We start from the raw sequence: 20,857 nt of genomic DNA on the forward strand, positions 1-20,857 counted from the left end.
TTGGTATCGAAAAACTTCTACAAACAGCTTGGCATCTGAGGATAAGGTCAGCTTCTCTTTAAGCAGATTAGCTTGTTTAAAAAACACTTTGCAGTATACCAGATGATATAAATAAATGTTTTGCACAGCTTGATGTAAAAGGTGTCAAGTCTGGTTCTAAATGATAAAGGTAGACTATGCATTCCTTACTCAGTCCAAATTTAATTTCACAGAAGGCGTGTCAGCCCAGAAATTAAATGGAGGCAGCAATGTTAACAGCTGTGTCAGTGTTCTGCTAACAATGTAAACAACAGGATACAAACAGCATACTGAAGGATTATAAACAGTAACAAATTCCAGGCTACATCGCTTAGATATAAATATGTAAAAAGTCATGGTAGAAGTCATGTAACTGAAACACTAATGTCCTTAAGGAGTCATTTGCATACATCTCATGGGCCTCCAATACAGGAGGTTTAAGGTATCACATAGTGAAGATATTAGCCTGTCTTAGTCTTTCTTGCAATTGTTATTCCTTAGACACACTACACTAATAAGCTACATAAAGGCTTTAAACATAAGAGCCTGAAACTAAGTAGCAACTAATATCAATGCATGTAGATGGCATGTATAACATTTACAATCAACAAAAGATACAACAATAACTATTTTATAAAGAAAACTTCAACAGTGAGATTAGTACACAGGTTTCTTATATTTCTGGCAAAATCACTGGCCCTCTTCAAGAGAGATCTTGATGAGTGGGTGGGAAATAGAAAATTCACCCCGGGGATCACTCCAGTGGCTCTACATGACAGAGGCACTGGGAACTAAGGTTGGGTGGTACGATGCCAGGATAACCCTATGGGCTAGGCTTGTAAAGGCTCCGGGGCCATTAGCCTAGTACACACCCATGAACCTATATGCATGCAAACTGCAAGTTGAGAACAGTGGCTGTAAACAGGAAGGGGCACAGTTACATCTATACTGCTACACTAACATATACTTCTGCTACTGAGTCTCGATCCTTTGTCTGGAAGTCACAAATAAAAAAATAAAAATCAGACCCACTAAATCATGCATATTGATAATGTCAGTTAAGTTGTAAGCAGTTAGAGGGTCAGCCAGTTCATCCACTTTGAACCTTGAAGAAATTACTTCATAAAATGACTTTTTTTTATCAAAACTGTCAGTAGAACACATACTGATTACTTTCTGAGATTTTATTTATTTTTTCTGCAGATAAAAATGAACTATTATTGTTAGACATTCACACAAATTTTCCATAACAGCTTCACATACACAGTGAATACATCTGAGGCCATTATTGTAATAAAACACTTCTATGGCTGGTGTGTTAGTATTTTCCCTGAAGGTACCCATACAAACCTGCAGCAGTATCAGCAAGCTGGGGAGGAGGAGGGGTCTGTGCCAATCTTAAGCGCTTCAGGTGCACAAAGAAATTTTTCCAGAGGGCACTGGCGATCGCTAGGTGGCGCTCTTTTGTAAGAAATAGAGATGGAGACGTCTGAACAGTAATGTTATGTCCTTGAAAAGGAGAGATAGTTGAACGCTTGTGTACATTCCTAGTAAAAATAAAATAACATGACTATGACTGAATTAAAAAATAAAACGCTGATGTTAAAATGCAAAGCAAAATACTTTGTTTACTAAAATGTGCATAATCAGTAAACCACAGCTTCCTAAATAACACAATGTAGCTCTATTACATGTTAAAATGCAAAAGATAGTATAGCTCTTCAACAGTACATATTTAAAACATTTCTGAAAATTCAGGTCACATACATTATGTATGTTTGAAATCATAAGCAATAAACAATGTCCATATAAGCTAATCTGCTCAACCAATCTTAATTTAGCTTTTTCTACCTCATTTCAACTACAAAAGGTGTCTATAGTATATGTATATTGTTTTTTGTAACACCGAGAAGACAGGGGAAATTTAAATTAGCATTAACATCTCCTGAACTGTGTCATCAGCTTTAAAACTGTGCCAAAAATCAGACCAGTGCTGCAAGAGGAATTACATAAATGGGCTAGGATTCAGATGTGAAATGGACGAAACTCGTATCAGTACCCACATATATGCTATGCTACTCTTCATGGCTGGGTACACATACAGAAATAGCGATAAAGCTTTTAATGTTAACAATAATGCTGCATTATCAACAAGCATTTTGTACAATTAGTGAAGCATATCAAACAACCTGGTTATTAAATGGTTAAAAAAATGAAGAATTACTTTGCAGCAGCTAGACGGGTCTGTACAGCTTAATGCATTGGAAGAAGTTAATTCAGCCATAGCCACCTTTGTTTCATAAGCATTAGGGAGCACTTGAAGTATTTGTATTACAGACTGTTAAGGTACAAAGTAGAGGGGCTGTGAAATAAGAAGCCTTAAGCTGAATATCTCTTTAATGCATTCAGCGTCAATACTTGTTACTTACAAGTAACACACATGTACCACATATAAACAGTCCCCCTGTAGTTAAGGGTGCAAAGCTAGCCACCAAGCATCTTAATGTCTAGTAAGTAAATGAACATGTCACCAGTCTATCATGCTTACAATTAAACACTATCGAGTAAAAGAAACAGAAGAAACACCAAGCTACAAGTGTCTCCTGTGTTCAACAGACAAACTGCATGCAAAAATGAATTTAGGTCACTATGTACATTGTTTTTAGCGCAGGTGATTTAAACATGAGAGCATTCACAGAAATGTAAGCTCATGTTCTGCTTGCAGCACAATCAGCATTTTCATGGCAAAGCACCCTTACCAGCAGTGCACTAATATGCTTTGCAGGGCTTTGTCTCTTTGGTTAGACTTGCTTTGGCCTCATCTCAGTTCAGGCAAGCAAGGCTGTGTGAAAGGAGGACAAATGAGGATAAAAATCACACTGAAAAAGTACGCAATTTAGCTGAAAACAAAGCTATGTTACTCTGTTGGGCTAAACTGCACGACCTTATTCTTACTGTCTGAGAGTGAGTTAAGCCATATTTTGCTTCTGTACATCAAGAAATATTCCAGCCACAAACTGTTCTTTCTACCTGTTAAATAGGAAAACAGTCTTCCATTTCTGTAGAACTACTTTATGATAAAAAAAGAAAGACCAAAATTCAAACAAATGTACTTTCTGAAAGTGAGAGCTGTTCATATGAGCTAACAATGCAGACATTTAAAGGTGATTTGGATCCTTTCCAACTTTCAAAACAATCAGACATTCCTATTTATTCTAAGTACAGACTACTCAGTCCTATAGTACCATGTAATAAGCTGAACATGATTAACTGAAAATTATGCTGCTTCGTCCACATTCCTTATTAAGGAACTACTAGATGAAAAAATCCATTTCTGAAATTCAGTAAATCAAGTTTTAGAAGTCACCCATGAGTTATTTTTTAGACTGTAATAAATGTTGCAGGAAGCTTACACTAAATGAAACAGTATGCTGTTTTCATTTCCTAGCATCTTACAGTTTACAGTAATACTTCACCTCTGCACAAACTACAATGACTGCCTGCTTCAAAAATGCCACACGAAATAGAAATCCTTCATTTCGTATTATGCCTGAGCAGTAAGTCACTTCTATAGCTGCTCAGAATACGCCCTGGTTTTCTGAGTTGCCACTGTTGATGGCAAGAAATATTAAGATACATCATGTGACACGTGCACTCCTTGTAGAAAATTTTCTGGACTCCAAGGGCAAATGTTACTCCTGTAGAAGCTTATCTTCATCCTGAGACAATGTGGTATAAATTCAATAATGCACTCGATTTGTTTTATTCCTCTAGTACAGTTCTTGCTACTTAATCTAATTTGGAAGTTGCGACTTTCTAGATGTTTAATAGAGGCAAGTCTGCAGGGAATCAATGTTCCCAGAGAAAAAAAAATCTGGAAGAGTAGGATGGTCGGCATTAAAGCAGTAGGCTGATAAACGAAACAAAGTAACACGCTTATTAAAAACAATCTGCAGCAAAGGGCCATCTTTCTTGTTTCCATTTATCTTCTGGTCAACTCAGTTGAAACTGCATTAATGTACTAGCAGCTTTATTCCATTGACTTTATTAAATTCTGTAAACTGCTTTGCGAATTTACAGCCAAAAGGACTGTCAGATATGTTTATAGATAGAGCAACTTGCTTGAATAGCCATGCTTGGTTACTATAGTAGAATTGGGTACACTTGCAGGACTATAGAAAAGGCAGATATAATACATTTAACTAAGTAAATGCATGTGCACATGCATCCATGGAAGCATGCACACACAAACTTGCAATTAACTGCACAGTACACATGCATATGTGAAAGTGTCTACATGAACACACAAAATGGCAGTTGAAAAGATCCTGACACATACTGAAACCTCTGTTTCAATGCAGGAAGCATTTCTAAGAGCTTGTTCAGCCCTAACATTCTAATATTTATGAATACTTATGTAATTTCTTGGATTTTTAACACACTGTACTATTCTTGATTACTTGACGAGCTTAAGAATTTTAGTGCATTAATATGCACCCACATCCCTGTTTTCATCTCTTGCGGATTTTCTGTTGCAGCATGTACATGCTTTTCTAGTTTCAGCCCCTCCAATATTTTTATGTTGTAGACGTCTTTTGCAAGAAGGAATACTGCTCCAGAAGCAGTTTATTAAGGGAAAAACAGAGGATAATAGGGTAGCTGACAGTCACAACCACAATGAGTCTTCTTCAACAGGTTCTCAGCACGGACAGGAATGGTGACAGAAATGCCTGAAAGGATTCCCTGAAAGAAATGTTTTCAATGTTGGCATCTCTGTGCACTAACATTAAATGCATCAAAAATCATTAAAAACAAGACTGTAAGAACTTTCTTAAAGCTTCTATCAAATATTGCCCACTTCCGCACCACTAAGATTCAAAAACAATGCAGCATTTTCATCACTGACACTGTTCAAACCATGACCCTGGCACCAAGAGCAAGGGTAAATGCAAACGCCTACAGACATTTTTAGAGTAACCTATCAACCAGTGTGGTTTGGTGATGCAGGAGGAAAATGAAGCACATGGGAACAAAACTTCCAACACTAGAAGGACATTCAAACTCCATACAGAGCAGAGGAAGGGAGAACTGAGCCCTGGAGTTTTGAAGCAGAATCTTAAGCTCTGAGCCATAATGAGCTAACACACTCAGGGTCAGGAATACTGTTGCTAAACCAGTGATCGAATAGCACAGATATCTAGTACAACACCTGTACTGCTAGCAGATTGCTAGGGAAAAAAAACTATTTTATGTTTAAATTCAATACTAGCATAGGGTACCAAATATACAGCCAGCAGCAACATACAACACAATTTTGAGAACTGCAAGGACTTTGCAATCAGGTGTGATAATGTGAAGCAATGTTTTATGTAGGCCATTACTGAGGCAGTATATTAAGCTCAGTCATTGAACAGTCTAGAAATGTAATTTACTTTGCAAGGTAGGCTAAACCAGACATTTTCAGTTCTGCTTGCAGCTCTTCTGTTTTCTTCAGTACATGGGCTTGGGGTGGGAGAGTTGGACAAGCAATTAATTTTGCAACTTATGAGTCTGTGTGTTGGGAGGGAGGGGAGTATGAATTTGAGGCAGTGTGGTTTTGGTGATCTCTGAAGGACCCCTTTAACCATATTTAGCTAGTTAAACATGACTTTTTAATATTATACATTATAAAATGCGCTCTATATGAATCAACATTCTGGTCAACATGCAATATCTCTTGCTCTTTCTTTACACTTTTCCTGTTGCAAGATACAATTCACTTATCTGAAGCACCTCTTTCCTCACTTGTTTTGGGAACTAGTATTTTATCAGTCTCACAAATTAAGACTCAGGCGTGACTGGTAAATGCTCTACTCATCAGCTGTTCCTTGCCTGGTCAGACTTTTACTTTCAGAACATACTTCTGTAGATTAAGCAGCTTCCTTTGTAGTCTAGGAGGTATCTTTCACAAGCCTGTTCTGAATATGTTTTGTAAGGATTTCTTGTCGGTTTTCACCTGAACATATATGCTATACATGTTTTCACAAAACGTGTGACATTCATACATATTACTGTACCTCAGCATATCTCAGTAATACACCTGTAAATGTGCTTGCTGTGAAATTTCTCTAACAGGACTAACACTTCTGTAATATTCTGACTGACATCTCCTTACAACGTGAATGGTTTATTCATATTATTGTACTTTAATGCTGCAGCATCTGTAGTTTCCTAAGCATTTCAAAACTATCTTCCTGTTCTTATTTCCACTTTCAGGATATGCCTTGCATAGTTATATCAGACATATTAAGTGCAAAAACAGCAAAGAACCGCATATTTCCTAAAGACCTCTGTAAACCGTGCTTTTCTTTCTTCTGACTTTGCAATGTGCACAACTACTCTAACTTTTCTGTATCAGACTTTAGACATTCTGACCTCGGAAGATGGCTCAAGGATTTCTCTCGTCACTCTTATTGTATACTTGCTCTCATTCAACTTGAAATTATGCTGTCTCAGTTTAGTTGTCATATCAGTCTGTCGTCATGTTCTTCTGTGTGAAGTCTACACTAATGGATCATCAACTATGATGGTTAAAAGACCAGCTGCCATAACAGTTAAGGTCTTTGTTGCCTATGTACAAGATACAAGGTTTGATTCTAATCTCCAGTCAATGCCTGTATAGAGTTTGCATGTTCTCCTTGTGTGTCTGTCAGGTTCCCCCACTTTCTAAAACATGCCGAGTGTTTCCATCATAAACCCTCCCAAGAATGGAGTTGTGAGCATCAGCAAAGACTCTAAATAGTGCCCTAAAGGTAGGAGAGTTGTACAGATGAACCACTTTGGGCGTCTACTGTGGTGCGCAGTATCCTCAAGATAGGAGAAAGCAGATCACAGACTGTGTGCTGTGGCAGGGCTAGCCACTCGACGATGTAAAATATGGCTCTAGGTGATTCGGTAATGCTGAGCAACATCGCCAGATAGGCATAGATATTTGGCTGTGATAAGTGTGTTGAGAATCCGACCTATGCCAGCGACGTATGCTAATGGTGGGAAGGATGTATGTGCCACTATTGGGCAGTGGCTGCCTGCCATAATGCCCAGCAGCCCTGTGTCTATAAGCTACTGGCCAGCAGGTGTCCAGTTGTGCAGCTTGGGTTACCTAGAAAAGCTCTGTTGAGTGAAAGCTGAGTGCAAAACCAATCAACCTGCCAAACATAAACTAAGAAATGCTACACTTAATGTAGGTTCACTGAAAGGACAGAGTTTCAAAGTGGATAACATGAAGGTAAGTAGAAGGCTGCACATACTATGTATCCAGGAGACAAGATGGAAAAGCAGTGCAGCAAAGTCTCTTGGCTTGGGGTCTACAGACTACTACACAGGAGGACAAACTAGAAATGGTGTGGGAATGGTGGTGAGGAAAAGGTTTCAGAAAGCAATGAGGGGATGTCTTTAATATTAGTGATAGACTCATGGCAATCAGACTCCAGTGTAAGGATTGGGCAATATTCATAATCTCAGCCTGTCTCTCACAGCAGGGTTGTGATAATTAAGAAAAGAGTGCATTCAGACAGCAGTTGTAGGACCTACTACATAAAGCAGGTCAGCATGAACTGGTGTCGATAATGGGTGACCTGAATGTACATATCGGGGCAGAACAGGATATGAAGACTGCCCTGGGTCTACATGGTTGGGGCAATAGGAATAAAGAAGGACATGTCATTCTAGACTTCTGTCTGGCAAATGTAGTGGCCAGCCCATGATTCAGCAATTGAGACAATCACAAGATCACATACCATATAACATGCAACTCAAGTAGACTTTCTCCTAGTAAGGAAAGGGTAGTGGGGTAGAATCAGTGCTTGCAAAATCCTTCCCAGTGAAACGGTCGGCCATAGCATAAATCACTGAGTGCCACAATCAGCTACAAGCAGTGGTCAGAGAAGGCTCTAACATTAACAGAGATCAGTCTGAAGACCTGGAAGTTGACTGGAGAGAAAGTACAACAGTTCAAGAAAATACTCAGGGATCTAGTACATTAGGAAGAACAGGAAATAGGAGGAGATGAAGAATGACGAATGACATGTCCTCAAAACAGCATGTGTGAAGACTAAACAATTATGCAGCCAAGCCTAGTATGGAAATCGGGTACAGAAGGAAAGCTGATAGTGGAATACATAAGTCCAGGAAGTCATCAAAAGAAAGAAAGCAGTACTGCAGGAAAAAGTGGGAGACAGAAAAGACTGACAAGGCTTGGAAGGAATAATGGTTGGCTAACAATGGCTAAGAAAGGAGTTGCAATAACAAAGTACAAGACATCAGAGGCACTTTACCAGCTTATGGAAAATGACTCAGTAGATTGCAAAAAGAAACTATATCAGATTTCAAGACAAAGAAATATAAAGATAGTGACATACCCTTCATAAGAGATGCCAGCAACAAACTACTAACCAGTCCACAGGACATCAAAGGCAAACAGAACGAGTACTTTCAGCAGCTTCTGAATGACAAAACCCCCAAAGAAGTTGTACAAACCCAGACACAGACTAGGATGAAAGAGGAGGAGGAACTCATCATAGAAGAAGTAAGAAGAATGTGACAAAAGGAGATACTGCCAGCAGAGCTAGATGGAATTTTGTAAATAATTATATGTCACTGGTGAATATCGAAATGATTTATACAAGATGCTTGTGTTACAAATGTATTAGAAGTGTAAGTCATGTGTATGACAAACCGCTTGTACAGACATGTGTGTTGAAAAGGTATTTGTAGAGTGCTGTGTGAAATGTAACCACAGTGTGCCCAACTGGAAGAGAATAGAAATGTACCTGCACTATTGTAACTGTTTAAATGTATAAGCTTAACAAAAGAAACTGGATGGTTAACTTCAGTCCAGCAAACTCTAGAAAAATATCTGAAACTAAATTACTTTATAGGCTATGCAATAAACAGTCCATCTCTCAAATTTTACATCCAGCTGGAGACGCAAAGTCTGTACTAGGAAGCTTTTTGTATTGTCCTTGGAGTAAGCTAATTGCTACTTTTGAAGCATGAAGGAATGGAATTGTTTTATGACTTCCAGCATCTGCCAAAGATCTGAGCAAAAGCCCTTGTCTATATATTTTTAAAGGTAGATGCTAAATACTGCCAGCTTCAGCAACTGGGGTTTTACCTGGGAAAAAGAAGTCAGGTGACAAGAAATAATGTCATTCTGCAAGCTATACCAGCAGTAATATTTTAGATATTAATTTGAGAAGTCTCTTAGTGAGACAGATCATTCTGTATTCGGTCTTGGGCCTGACAAGGACCATCCACCACAATATCTGCCTTGCTCTAATGAAGAAAGTTTCTAGGGAACAGTACTCTCTTAGATACAGTTAGGAATATAGTAAAGCTTCATTTAGATGCTTTTCTTTTTTGTGCGAGTCTATACTGCAATGTTATTTAAATATTTCCCTGTGGTTCTAAACTCTGATGTCACTGTGAATATATATTTAGTATTGTCTTGTTCTTTTATTTATTATTAAATATATTTAAACCTTTCATTTTGGCTGATCTGTGTAGAGATATTTAAGTTTTGAGAGTACTTGCATATTTATTTGGTGACACTGTGTGGGACACTCCTAATAGCCTTGCTCTTTATCAAGCTACCATTTGTATTAATATTACATAGTAAGATTGGACACCCTTCGTTAAGGGCTCTAAGGTAGCTGATAAGGAGTGAATAGTGGCAGTGAAAACTGCCTTATAGTCTGGGCAGAAGGGGGCATAGCTAGTACACCTGTGCCAGCCTTTCCCAGGAGGTGTGTGTGTGTGTGTGTGTGTGTGTGTGTGTGTGTGTGTGTGTGTGTGTGTGTGTGTGTGTGTGAATCAAACCTCAGAGTGTGTGTGTCAGCTACTTGGGCAGGGACACAAAGCACTGGTTGGACAGAGGGTGCTGGAGGTGTTGGCTTAGTCACGCAGCTGAGATATCAACTTTATAGCTGTACCAGTGGGGAGTTTTATTGGGGATCTGGAGGAAAGAGGGAGAAACCAGCCCTGGACTGACTGTGGTTTCTGTGCGCTCTTAAGGGAAACTGCACTTGATGCAGAGAGCTGCATCTGGAAATACTGTGTGTACACCTGTCATCCTCTCAGTGAACATCCCCCCACTGTTGCAACTGGTGAGGATTGAGGCTCCTTGATTACTAGTCCAGTGGTAGGTCAAAGTGAGGGAAAGCAAACAGCTCAGATGAGGTCACAGCAAGTATGATAATGATGTTGGGTGAGGATACTCATAGCAGTATGAAGAGAGATGCATTTTCCAGATGACTGGAGAATAAGCATACTAGTGCCAGTGTTCAAGATCAAAGAGGACATTTACAACTGTGGGTATTATAGAGATATTAAACTCCCATCATGCTTCATGAAAGTTCTGCACAGGGTAATTGAGAAACAAACGTGTACAGTAGTAGACTGAAAAATGGGAGAGGAGCAGTTCAGATTCAGATCAAGATGCAGAGAAACTGAACTGATGTTTGCAGTGACAGAGATACCTGAGAAAACAGTCCAACAAGGCACTCCTACACTTGGTGAAAGCATATGACAAGATTCCAAGAAAGCTGATTCTGACAGTCCTGCAGTAGTTCAAAGTTCCAGAAACATTAGTAGAATTAGTGCAGGCTATGTACAAGGACCCAATGATCAAGTACAAACATTGTTCTGTCTCACAGAGGGTTCCCAGTAGAAGTGGGTGTGCACCAGGTTTCGGCTATGAGGCCACTGCTGTTCATGATGGTGATGGATTACATTAGCAAATAGGTCTGACCAGACAGATCAACCAAGCTGCTCTAGCAGACAATGTAGCATAACAAGCAGACTCTGAGCAAGAACTTCAGCAAAGGATAGGGGAACAGAATGCAAAATTGAAGGCACATGGGATGAATCTAAATACAGATAAGATAGTTGCAATGGCAGCAATTGGGGAAATTCAGAAGAACTGTGAATTGAAATAGAAGGGAAAACAGCCGAACAGGTTAACAGCTTCAAGTATCTGGGAGGTGGTGGTTGAGGAGAAGGGAAGTCTGAATGAGGAGGTTAAAGCTAGAATCATTGGGGCTGCAGCTAACTGACACAAGGTGTCAGGGGTAGTATATGGCAGAACACTGCCAAAGAAGCTGAAAAGTAAGGTGTGCAAAACAGTGGTGCGACCAGTGCTACTGTACAGTACTGAAATCTGGACAGTAATGGCACAGCAGTTGAGGAAGCTAGAGGTGATGGAGATGAAGTAACTCAGGTGGGTGGTAGGAAGTACAATGTGGGACAGATGAAGAAATGAGGACATAAGAGTAGCTTCAATTGCAGAAAAGGTCAAACAGAACAGATTATAGTGGTGTGGGCACATGTGAAGAAAAGTAGAAGACAATCTGGTGAAGATTTGGACAGACAAGAAGAAGGCAAGAGGAAAGTGTGTCCATAAAAGATTTTGTGAGAGAAGACCTGCCACAGTTAGACACGAGTGTTGAAGAAGGCTGAAGAATGCCACTGAACAGACAGAGACATCCTCAGTTGACTTGAAACCCTGGCCCCATGCAGAAAATGGGAAAAAAGGGACTGATGATAATGATGATGCACTATGATTACAGTACCTGGTAAGCCTTTAATTACCTGTGCAGCAACTTTTCCATTTGAACCCTACACTAACTGATCATCACTGTGTTTACATCAACTTCCAGGCCTTCAAATACTTCTGCAGCAGTTCTTTGGAATATCTCTGGTGTTGCCAAATTATCAAATGGAAGTCTATGGAATCTGTACCATCCTAATGGTATATTAAATTTACAAAGTCCAGAGCCTGCTTTGGTTAACCTGATATGCCAGAAACTGTGGTTTGGAACTAGTACTGAAAATGGCATTTCATAGGTTCATACTAGGCTATCTGCCCTAGGGCATTTATAAGCCTAGCCAGTGTGTGTTTGGCTTTCGCCACCCATTTTAAATTAATTTTGCTATGCCTTTTTTTTACGTTAGTATACTGTGCCTCTGTCTAACAGTGACACAGAAGTGATAGCCGGGGTAAACCTACGATCTCCCATCCACTCATCAAGATTCCTCTTGAAGAGAGTCAATGTGGGACTCTGCCTAACCTGGACTGGGATTTTATTCCAGAGTGAAGGGAGCCTCTGGGTTATGAATCTGTCCCTCCAGCATGTCCTATTTATTTCAGTGCTGAGGTTCAAGTCTCTCGAGCGTAGCTCGATGGGATTTGGATTTTCTGAGGTGCAGCATGTCCATTAATTCCGGGTTGGACATGGCTTTATACGTCAGGCACAGATCGCCTCTGAGCAGGTGGTATGCCACTGAGTACAGCTGGAGTTTCTTTAACCGGGCAGCATATGGCATCTGTTTGAGCCCTTTGATCCTCTTGGTGAGGTACTTTTGGGGTCTTTCCAGTTGCTGCAGGTGTCTGGTAAGGTACATCCCAAAAGGGGCATTGTACTCAATTATGGGCCTGATAAGGGATGAGTAAAGAGGTACGATGACCTCCCCTAATCTAGATGTGAATTTCTTCATGATTAGGTGGGCTATATAAAATGTTTTTCTAACCACCTTGGCCACGTGGTTGTCAAATGAGAGATTGCTATCAACTTGGGTCCCCAGGTCCCTAATGACTTCTTCTGTACTTAATGGATTACCACCTATGTGGTAATTTGTGGGCACTTTGTTTTTGCCAAAGGGGATGACTATACACTTTTTGGCGTTTAGCTTGAGGCCATGGCTCTGGCACCAGTTGTCTGTTTCTATGAGGCCCTTTTGGAGGATGCTAGTGTCGGCTGGAGAGTTGATTATGGCGCCCAGTTTGCAGTAATCTGCGAACTTGGTCAGCCACAGTCCTTCCGTGTTGGCCTGTACCACCGAGAAATATATACCGAACAAGAGAGGTCCCAGGACTGAGCCTTGTGGGACGCCACTTGTAACTGGTTTGGAGTCTGACATGGCTCCAGCAATTCTAACCATGTGGGTTCTGTCCTTGAGCCAGTTTGCAACCCATCTAGTGACATAGGGGTTTATATTTAAGCTGGTGAGCTTATCTATAATGCCCGAGTGGGGTATTGTATCGAAGGCTTTTGCGAGGTCCAGGTAGGCTGTGTGGACCACCTTCCCTCACAATGGCCTTGGTGACTGTTTCAAAGAAATCGACCAGGTTTAAGAGGCAGGATCTGCCCTTAACAAAGCCAAACTGGGTAGGATCCAGTGTCTGTAGGTCCCCAATATCTTTATTTATGAGGTCCATGATGATCCTTTCCATAAGCTTTGCAGAGCAAGCTAGTCAGGCTTATGGGGCGATAGTTTCCAGGATCCGTTGAGGCACCACCTTTGTGGAGAGGGACCACTGTTACTGTACGCCACTCTTTGGGTACATATCCTGTAGTAAGGCTAAGATTGAACAGTAGTTTTATGTTTGGGTTTAGCTCTTCTTGGAGTTCATGTAGGACACAGCCTGGGACACCATCTGGTCCCATTGATGCTGTGTTTTTTGCTTTGGAGAGGGCGGCTCTTACCTGAGCATCTGAGATGTCAGGGGGGCAGCACTCTGTTGGGATAGATATTTGCCCTTTTGGTGGGGAGAGGGGGGAGAAGTTTGCACTGAACCTGTCATGATCTTGATAGTACCATAAGCAGAGGACTATTCTCTCTTTCAGTATTGTGTCTAGATTGAATGCCACTGTTTAATCAGTCTGCTTAGATCTTTGGGTTTAGTTCTACTGCATGAAGCATATTCAACTGCCTGTTGGCTGTAAATGTTTTCTACTGACACATATCCTTTCTATGTGCTTCAAATCCTAATCAATATTACTTCAGAAAGTCAATTGTACTTTTCTGGAAGCATGTATCCCTGACACTATCTGAATTTATCTGTATGTGATACTGTCCTGGCAAACTTTCTAAGCTCATACTTAAGTTAGCACACAATTAATGTTTTCACGCCTATGGTTTGGTTTTACAAAGGAGCTAGGATGTCTCTGTGGCCTTTTCTGCACACAAGCACTTTTTTAATTTCACATTGTCAATTAATTCTACTGTTCATAGTTTCCCCAAAAGCCGCCCAAACCAAAATTCTAGGAGAATTTAATTTAACTATGAACCCAATTGTTACAATTTTATGTTTCTGTATGTTTCATACCAGTATTCATATCAGGAGATTTTGCTTTAACAGTGCTACCCTGTGGACAGAACAACAGAACAGGTTTAACAAGATGCTTACATCTTCTTTTTGCACTGTGCCTAGATTAAATTTTACATTCTGCTTTTTAACTCTCAATGTTTCTTTTCAGTATTGTGACCTGGACTTTTTATCTATTTATGGTGCTTTTTCAGATTCTACTGTATTAAGTCACTGCAGCTCAACAGTACCTATGAGAACTTCTGTGGGCACTGCTCATTTACAGACTTGTTCAACATCGTACAGATTCTTTTTAACACATTTGTTTTTTCAATTACACATCTTGCAGAAATGGCTTTTTTTCCAGCAGAGATTCTACAGTACTGATTACATGCATGTCAAGTTTTCTTTTTTATCTTTACAACCATGCCTACTGCATGAAGCATGAATTAAAGCTGTGCAACCATTTTTCTGGACCTCATTTTAGATTACGACTCTTTTTCACATATATTTCTACTGCAACACATCTTGACATTCTTACTCCTGCCATATTATTTGAGTCATTTTATTTTGCATGTTTTCCTCAGTTGATTACAGAATCATAGAAACTACAAAGCAAGTTGTGAGACCATTTGCAACTTGCCAATACCCATCCTAATGATGCAAGTTCCACTTCTAGAAAGGCAATACAAGTGGCCCAGGTAAATTGCAGATAGTCAAGGTTAGTCCTGAAGGATGCAAGGGTGTCACTTTGTTTAATATACAAGGGCAGTTTATTCCAAAGATGGAGTGAACATTGGATAATAAACATGCCCCTCCCAGTGTTTTGTTTATATGTTGGTGGAGGTTCATATCCTTAGATCAAGTGTTAAGTGGACCTGTTTGTCTTGCAGAGATGTAAGAGATCAAGGAGTGTTTAGTCTTTGATGGAACAGAATGCAAGACATAGATTTTCATGTAAGAGTCTATAAGAGATCAGGAATAGAGACAGAGATTCAAACCAAGTCTTAGTAGTTCAAAGTTTTTTACCAGTAATTTTCATGATTAGGAAAGGCTGGGGCCTTTCTAGCTGTGTGACATGTCTGGACATGGTCTATATCAAGAAATCAACATCTTAAAATGTCGACTCTCAGTTGTTCAACACAAAAATGTCGAACACCAACTTTCCCGAATGGCCAAATCACCGACACGCTATGTGGACTGAATGACCACTATCCACAATCTCAGTGAACAGTGAGCCCGGTGAAAACATTTACTAAGTTTATTTATTTGATAACTTTGATAACCAGTTTGGTGGTCTGGTCCTTAAACCATTTTCAGCAATAACTAGGGCCAGTTAAACATTTACAAAAATTTCACTAGATAGTTACAATTATGTAACAAGAGCAACATGCACCTTTGTAAAAACAATGTATAACTGACACGAGTACAATACGGCACAATAATGACAGTAGAGTTACTAACAATTGTGTAGTACTGCACAGTTCAAGCAATGTACTTAACCAATATTTACCTATCATTAGCAGTGGCCTCCAAATAAATAAGAAGGAGCAAGAAGTGTGTGCAAGTGTAAGCTGGCTGCTTGATGACATTTAGCTGGTGCTAAAAAAGTGACACGTGGACTCATTATGAAGAAATTGGTATAACTCCTTTTAGATGCACTTACATTTTGCCATCTGAGGATATTTTGCAATAGAGAGCTCTCTGTTGCAGAAGCAAGCTTTGCAAATGCATTTCACATATTACCTTTGTGGAGCGCGACAATGACAAGCAGCACTGAAGACGAGTACAGGGAATAATTGTTGGTTTGTCTATTCTGTAGGAAATGTGCTAGAGGTGGATGGTATGAAGGGTTTAGTAGTTTGTATGTGAGGTAGTTAAGTTGCAGAGTGGCTCTAGCTTATTAGCAAACATTTTGATTTTTCAGGCTCAACAATGATGTTCTCTGGGGACACCAAGGGTTATGAATCTGCAGACCTTGTTAGCAGTCATTTGCAGATTGTGGATGGTATGTACTGAGTTTAGTGCAATTAAAAGTACACAAGATCCTATTTTGGGCATTAACATTTGTAATGTGAAAATGTTCCTACATTCTAATGTGTAAAGGTGAGAGTATCTGTATGCCAGTTTTAGATGACTTGTGTGCTACTTTTGTGATATGTTATGAAAAAAATCAAACTGCCAAGGGTCAAGGTGTAATATTGTTGATATCACAGTTTATGAAGTTAAAAATAATCCATTATATGGCCTTGGACATTAGACTAGTTAGACTGATAGGTCTGTAGTTCCTGGGGTCTGTGTTGAAGCACCTTTTATGAAGGGGTACTGCTAAAGCAGATCTCCATACTTCAGGGACATGCTCAATGATTAAATGTAAGTTAAGCAGTTTTAGGAGGGGTAGCATAAAGGCATCTTTGGCACAGCTTATTTTCAGGGTATGCTAACTAGTCAAATTAAAGCAGTATTTTTTGCCTTTTGACAACACAGTTAGGACATACTCCTTTAAGATCTTCACTGGTGTCGGGGATTCACAAATTTTCAATGACATTTCCTTGGGTAAAGTTTGCACTAACCTTATCTGCAAGGACATTTGCTATGTCATTTTGGTCTGAGAGGGTGTTGCCATTTTGGATTAGTTAAGAACACTGTTGGATGTTATTTCTAAGTTTTCTGGTTTAAATAAAGAAGGATTTATAATTGTTCTTGGCTTCATATGGTAGCTCCAGTTTGCATTTACCTCTGGTCTTCTTGATGGTAGCTTTCAGTTCTTGGCTGATTCTTAAGATAGATTCCTAATGTGAGTAGCTTGGATTTATTCTAGAACTTTAGAAATTTTCCCTACTTTTATACAGCTTATTTATACTTGTTTCCCCATCTTGGGGTGACGGGCAAAAATAGTGGAAGATATTTAATTAGCTCACACTAGTTTTGAATTTCTTCAATGCATTTGGTTCTAGAAGGGATAGACAGGTCTTAGTGTTTTCCATGTGGGAGAAGAACTCTGTTGCTTAAAGTATCAGCCAAAGCTGCCTGAGGGCTGGTGCTTTTACAAGTACATTTTAAGATATGTTCTTTTGAAATTTTTAAAATCTGATGTGTTCAGAGGGGGAAGGGGGAGGTGAGTGTTTAAGACATTATAGGAGATCATCACTAGTTTATGGTCAGGTTTAATGAGGAAATGGGATACTATTTGCATGGTACATGATCAGGCTGCACTGGTAAGGTCAAGATCTAGAATGTTTCTGCCCCTTAGTGGATTGGTTAACTAATAAATAACAAATCCTTAGAACAATTAAGTCCAGGAATTTCTGGACATACTCAACTACTGAGATATGGGTACACCAGTTTAGTGATATGATAGTTAAAATCACCCATCAAAAAAAGAAGTTCTATATTCAACATAACGTTCCATGTGTGTTGTCCATCTTCACCTTCATTCTTACCAAAATGGGTTCGGATCCAACTCAGCCTTTATACACAAGCTCGAGGTCTTCCACTAGCTCGTGACTAAACCTTATCCCAGCATGCTCCCCAGATCTTGTTTGCAGTTATAATAAGAGTAATACAGATAAAGGTAGTTTAATAATTCAGAGTGCAATAAAGAAGGCCAGAGAATAATGATATCCAATTGTACCAACTCGACCTTCCAGGAGTAAAAATGGCAGAGGGAAGGAGGGTGGGATGTAAGAATGAAGGCAAAGATGGACAACACACATGGAACGTTATGGCGAGTACATAACTTCTTTATGTGTTGTTGTCCTATCTCACCTTCATTCTTACCAGGATGGGAGAGCGTTCCTAACATCTTTCTCGGATGGCGAAAGGGAGAATATTCTTCAGAACTGTGGAACCAAAGGAGGCACTGCTCCTGGAGGCCAAAACAACTTTGTAATGAGTGATAAAGGTATGTGGTTTTGCCCATGGTGCCGCAGCACAAATTGCATCAATTGGTAATCTAGCCAGAAAGGCAGAAGAGGTTGCTATGGCTCTTGTAGAGCAGGCTTTAACTCTATGGGGAAGATCTCTGTTTTGAGATTTATAGATGAAAGTTATACAATCTAAAAGCCATTTTTAAAGTGTCAGTACCTTTCTTTGAATCTGAAAAAGATATAAATAGTTGGTCAGATTTTCTGAAGTTCGCAGTCTTGTGCAAGTAGAAAAGTACAGTTGTGTACACCTACCATAAATGTAGATGTTAGAGTGTCTTCACTGTTGCAGTCATGACGGTAGGGTTCTCCCCTGCCGGCAGGCAGCCCCAGGTCGGCCAGAATCCCAAAGTCTGGGTCCGGTGTCGGCTGTTCAACCATGCTCCCTGACGTCAGAGCGCCAGGAGTATAAAGCAGACAGCCGACGCCATCTTCTCCAGTTTTTCTTGCCCCAGATGTCAGGAGTCCTAAAATGAAAAAGGTCCCATAACCTTTGCAAATACACCTCAGAAGAATGGTGAAAAAAGGAAATACACAAAAGTAAAAATAAGAGGGGACAGGAGGGAAGGAAACCCAGACTGCAACAGTGAAGACACTCGAACATCTACATTTATAGTAGGTGTACACAACTGTACTATGTTCATCGTGTTTCACTGTTGCAGTCATGACTGTAGGGTAGAATCCCAAAGTTGAAAGAACGGGAGGTGGTCATAAAGAGAAAGGGGCGGCTAAAAGGCCCTGCAAGACTGCAGAGGCAAAGCCTGCCCTAGACTTAGAGTAGAGAGGTAGATTGTAGTGCTTAGAAAAAGTATGCACTGAACTCCAAGTTGCAGCTTCCAAAATATCCTTGGTAGGAACTCCCCCGAGGAAGGCCGCAGAAGTGGCAGCAGCTCTGGTGGAATGAGTCCGTATACTCCCTGGGATTTGCTTACCATGGTGAGAATAACAAAATCTGATTCCATGAGCAATCCATTTAGAAATGGTCTGTTTTGAAATGGCTTTACCTTGGGAACTGGAAGCATAAGAAACAAACAATTGCTCTGATTTTCTGATGTCCTTAGTTCTGTTCAGGTAAAAACGTAGCTGTCTGTGTACATCCAAGGAATGTAAGATCCTTTCCCCTTTATTTTGAGGGGTGGGGAAAAAGGTTGGCAAGTGTATAGTTTGATTTAAAGCCACTTTGGAAACCACCTTAGGCATGAAGGTAGAATTAGTCCTCAAAGATACCCTGTCTTGATGAAAAATAATATAAGGTTCCACAGCCATTAGAGCTTGTAACTCTGAAACCCTCCTGGCAGAGGTAAGGGCCAACAGGATGGCTGTCTTCCAAGATATAAACTTGATGTCTGAAGAAGCAGCAGGCTCAAAAGGAGGCAAGGTTAGTTTTTCCAAAACATAGTTGAGATCCCAAGCAGGAATAGGAGGAGATCTAGGAGGTCTTACGTTCTTAGCTCCTCTGAGAAACTGTCGCATGAGCTGGTGGGAAAAGATGGGAGGGTCTGCATTATAATGAGCAGAAATAGCAGAGGCATGTATTTTAATGGAAGAGAAAGAGAGACCCTTATGTAAGAGATCTGTCAAGTAAAGTAAAATTAAAGTAATGTTGGGAAGAAGAGGATCAGAATCCTGAGCCTGCATCCAGGAACAAAATCTTTTCCATTTTCCTGCATAAGATTTTCTAGTGCTAGGACGTCTGGCTTCTAATATGACATCCATAACCTGCTTGGGCAGTAAAGAAGAAATTAAAGGCCCTGGATTAACCAGGCCGCCAGACAGAGTTCTGACATGAGAGTGTAGAACCTGACCCTGATGTTGAGAAAGAAGGTTCGGAGACTGAGGTAAAACCCAAGGGGGCTCCCGGCAAAGGTTTTTTAGAGTTGGATACCAAAACTGCCGAGGCCAATTTGGAGCCAGCAAGATGATCATCTTGGGCTTGTCCTGTTTTATCTTCAATAAAACCCGTGGACGAAGAGGGAGAGACGGTAAGGCATATCCTGAGAGGTTCCTCCAACTGATGACAGGGCATCCACTCTCCAAGCTTGTGTGTGGAAAATCCTGGTGCAAAAAGTCTGTAGCTGATGCTTGAGATGGGATGCAAAGAGGTCTATGTGAGGACATCCCCAGACTGCTGTTATCTTGAATATTTTGGTGTCCAGCATCCACTCGTGTGGATCCGAAAGATGTCTGCTCAGACTGTCGGCCAGGAAGTTTTGTTTCCCTGGTAGAAACTGAGCCTGAAGATCCAGATTGCAAGATAGAGCTGTCTCCCATAGATCCATGGCTAGTCTGCAAAGGGGGTAGGAATGAGATCCCCCTTGCTTGTTTATGTACCACATAACTGTGGTGTTGTCTGTCCATAGTAACAGTTATCCTGGTTGTAAAAAGAGTCCTGAAGGCCAATAGAGCTTTCTGAACGGCTAACATTTCCTTTAAATTGATATGCAGGTGCTTCTGATCCTTTGTCCAAAGGCCCTGCAAACAAATGCCCTGAAAATGGGCTCCCCAAGCATAATCCGAGGCGTCCGTGGTTAGAATCTGAGAGGCAGGAGGCAGACGGAAGGGCTTCCCTTTGTTTAGAGCACATGCCCTGGACCACCAAAGAAATTCCTTTTGAAGGCAAGGAAGAACGGAGATCAGTATGTCTAAACTGTGGCAATGCTGAGACCATACACTTTTTAGGTACCACTGTATTTTCCTCGTGTAGTCTTGCATATGGCACGAGAAGGATGCAGGAGGCCATGTAACCCAAAGCCTGCAGGAATTTCCTTGCAGATAGATGAGTTAAAGTTGC

The 20,857-nt window shown here is 40.4% G+C and overlaps 1 protein-coding gene across 1 annotated transcript in view; it reads right to left on the reverse strand.

Annotated features, from left to right (window-relative positions):
- The window catches only part of MMS22L (MMS22 like, DNA repair protein), a gene marked incomplete in the record, with an annotated part of 1,809,169 nt that overhangs the window by 513,289 nt on the left and 1,275,023 nt on the right, over nucleotides 1–20,857 (reverse strand). The window contains 1 exon segment of the mRNA XM_044065731.1: nucleotides 1,369–1,565. Coding sequence (XP_043921666.1) covers nucleotides 1,369–1,565 — 197 coding nt within the window.

The sequence above is a fragment of the Protopterus annectens genome, chromosome 1.part0, assembly GCF_019279795.1.
Source record: "Protopterus annectens isolate FY-2018-M chromosome 1.part0, PAN1.0, whole genome shotgun sequence".
Taxonomy (NCBI): Eukaryota; Metazoa; Chordata; order Ceratodontiformes; family Protopteridae; genus Protopterus; species Protopterus annectens.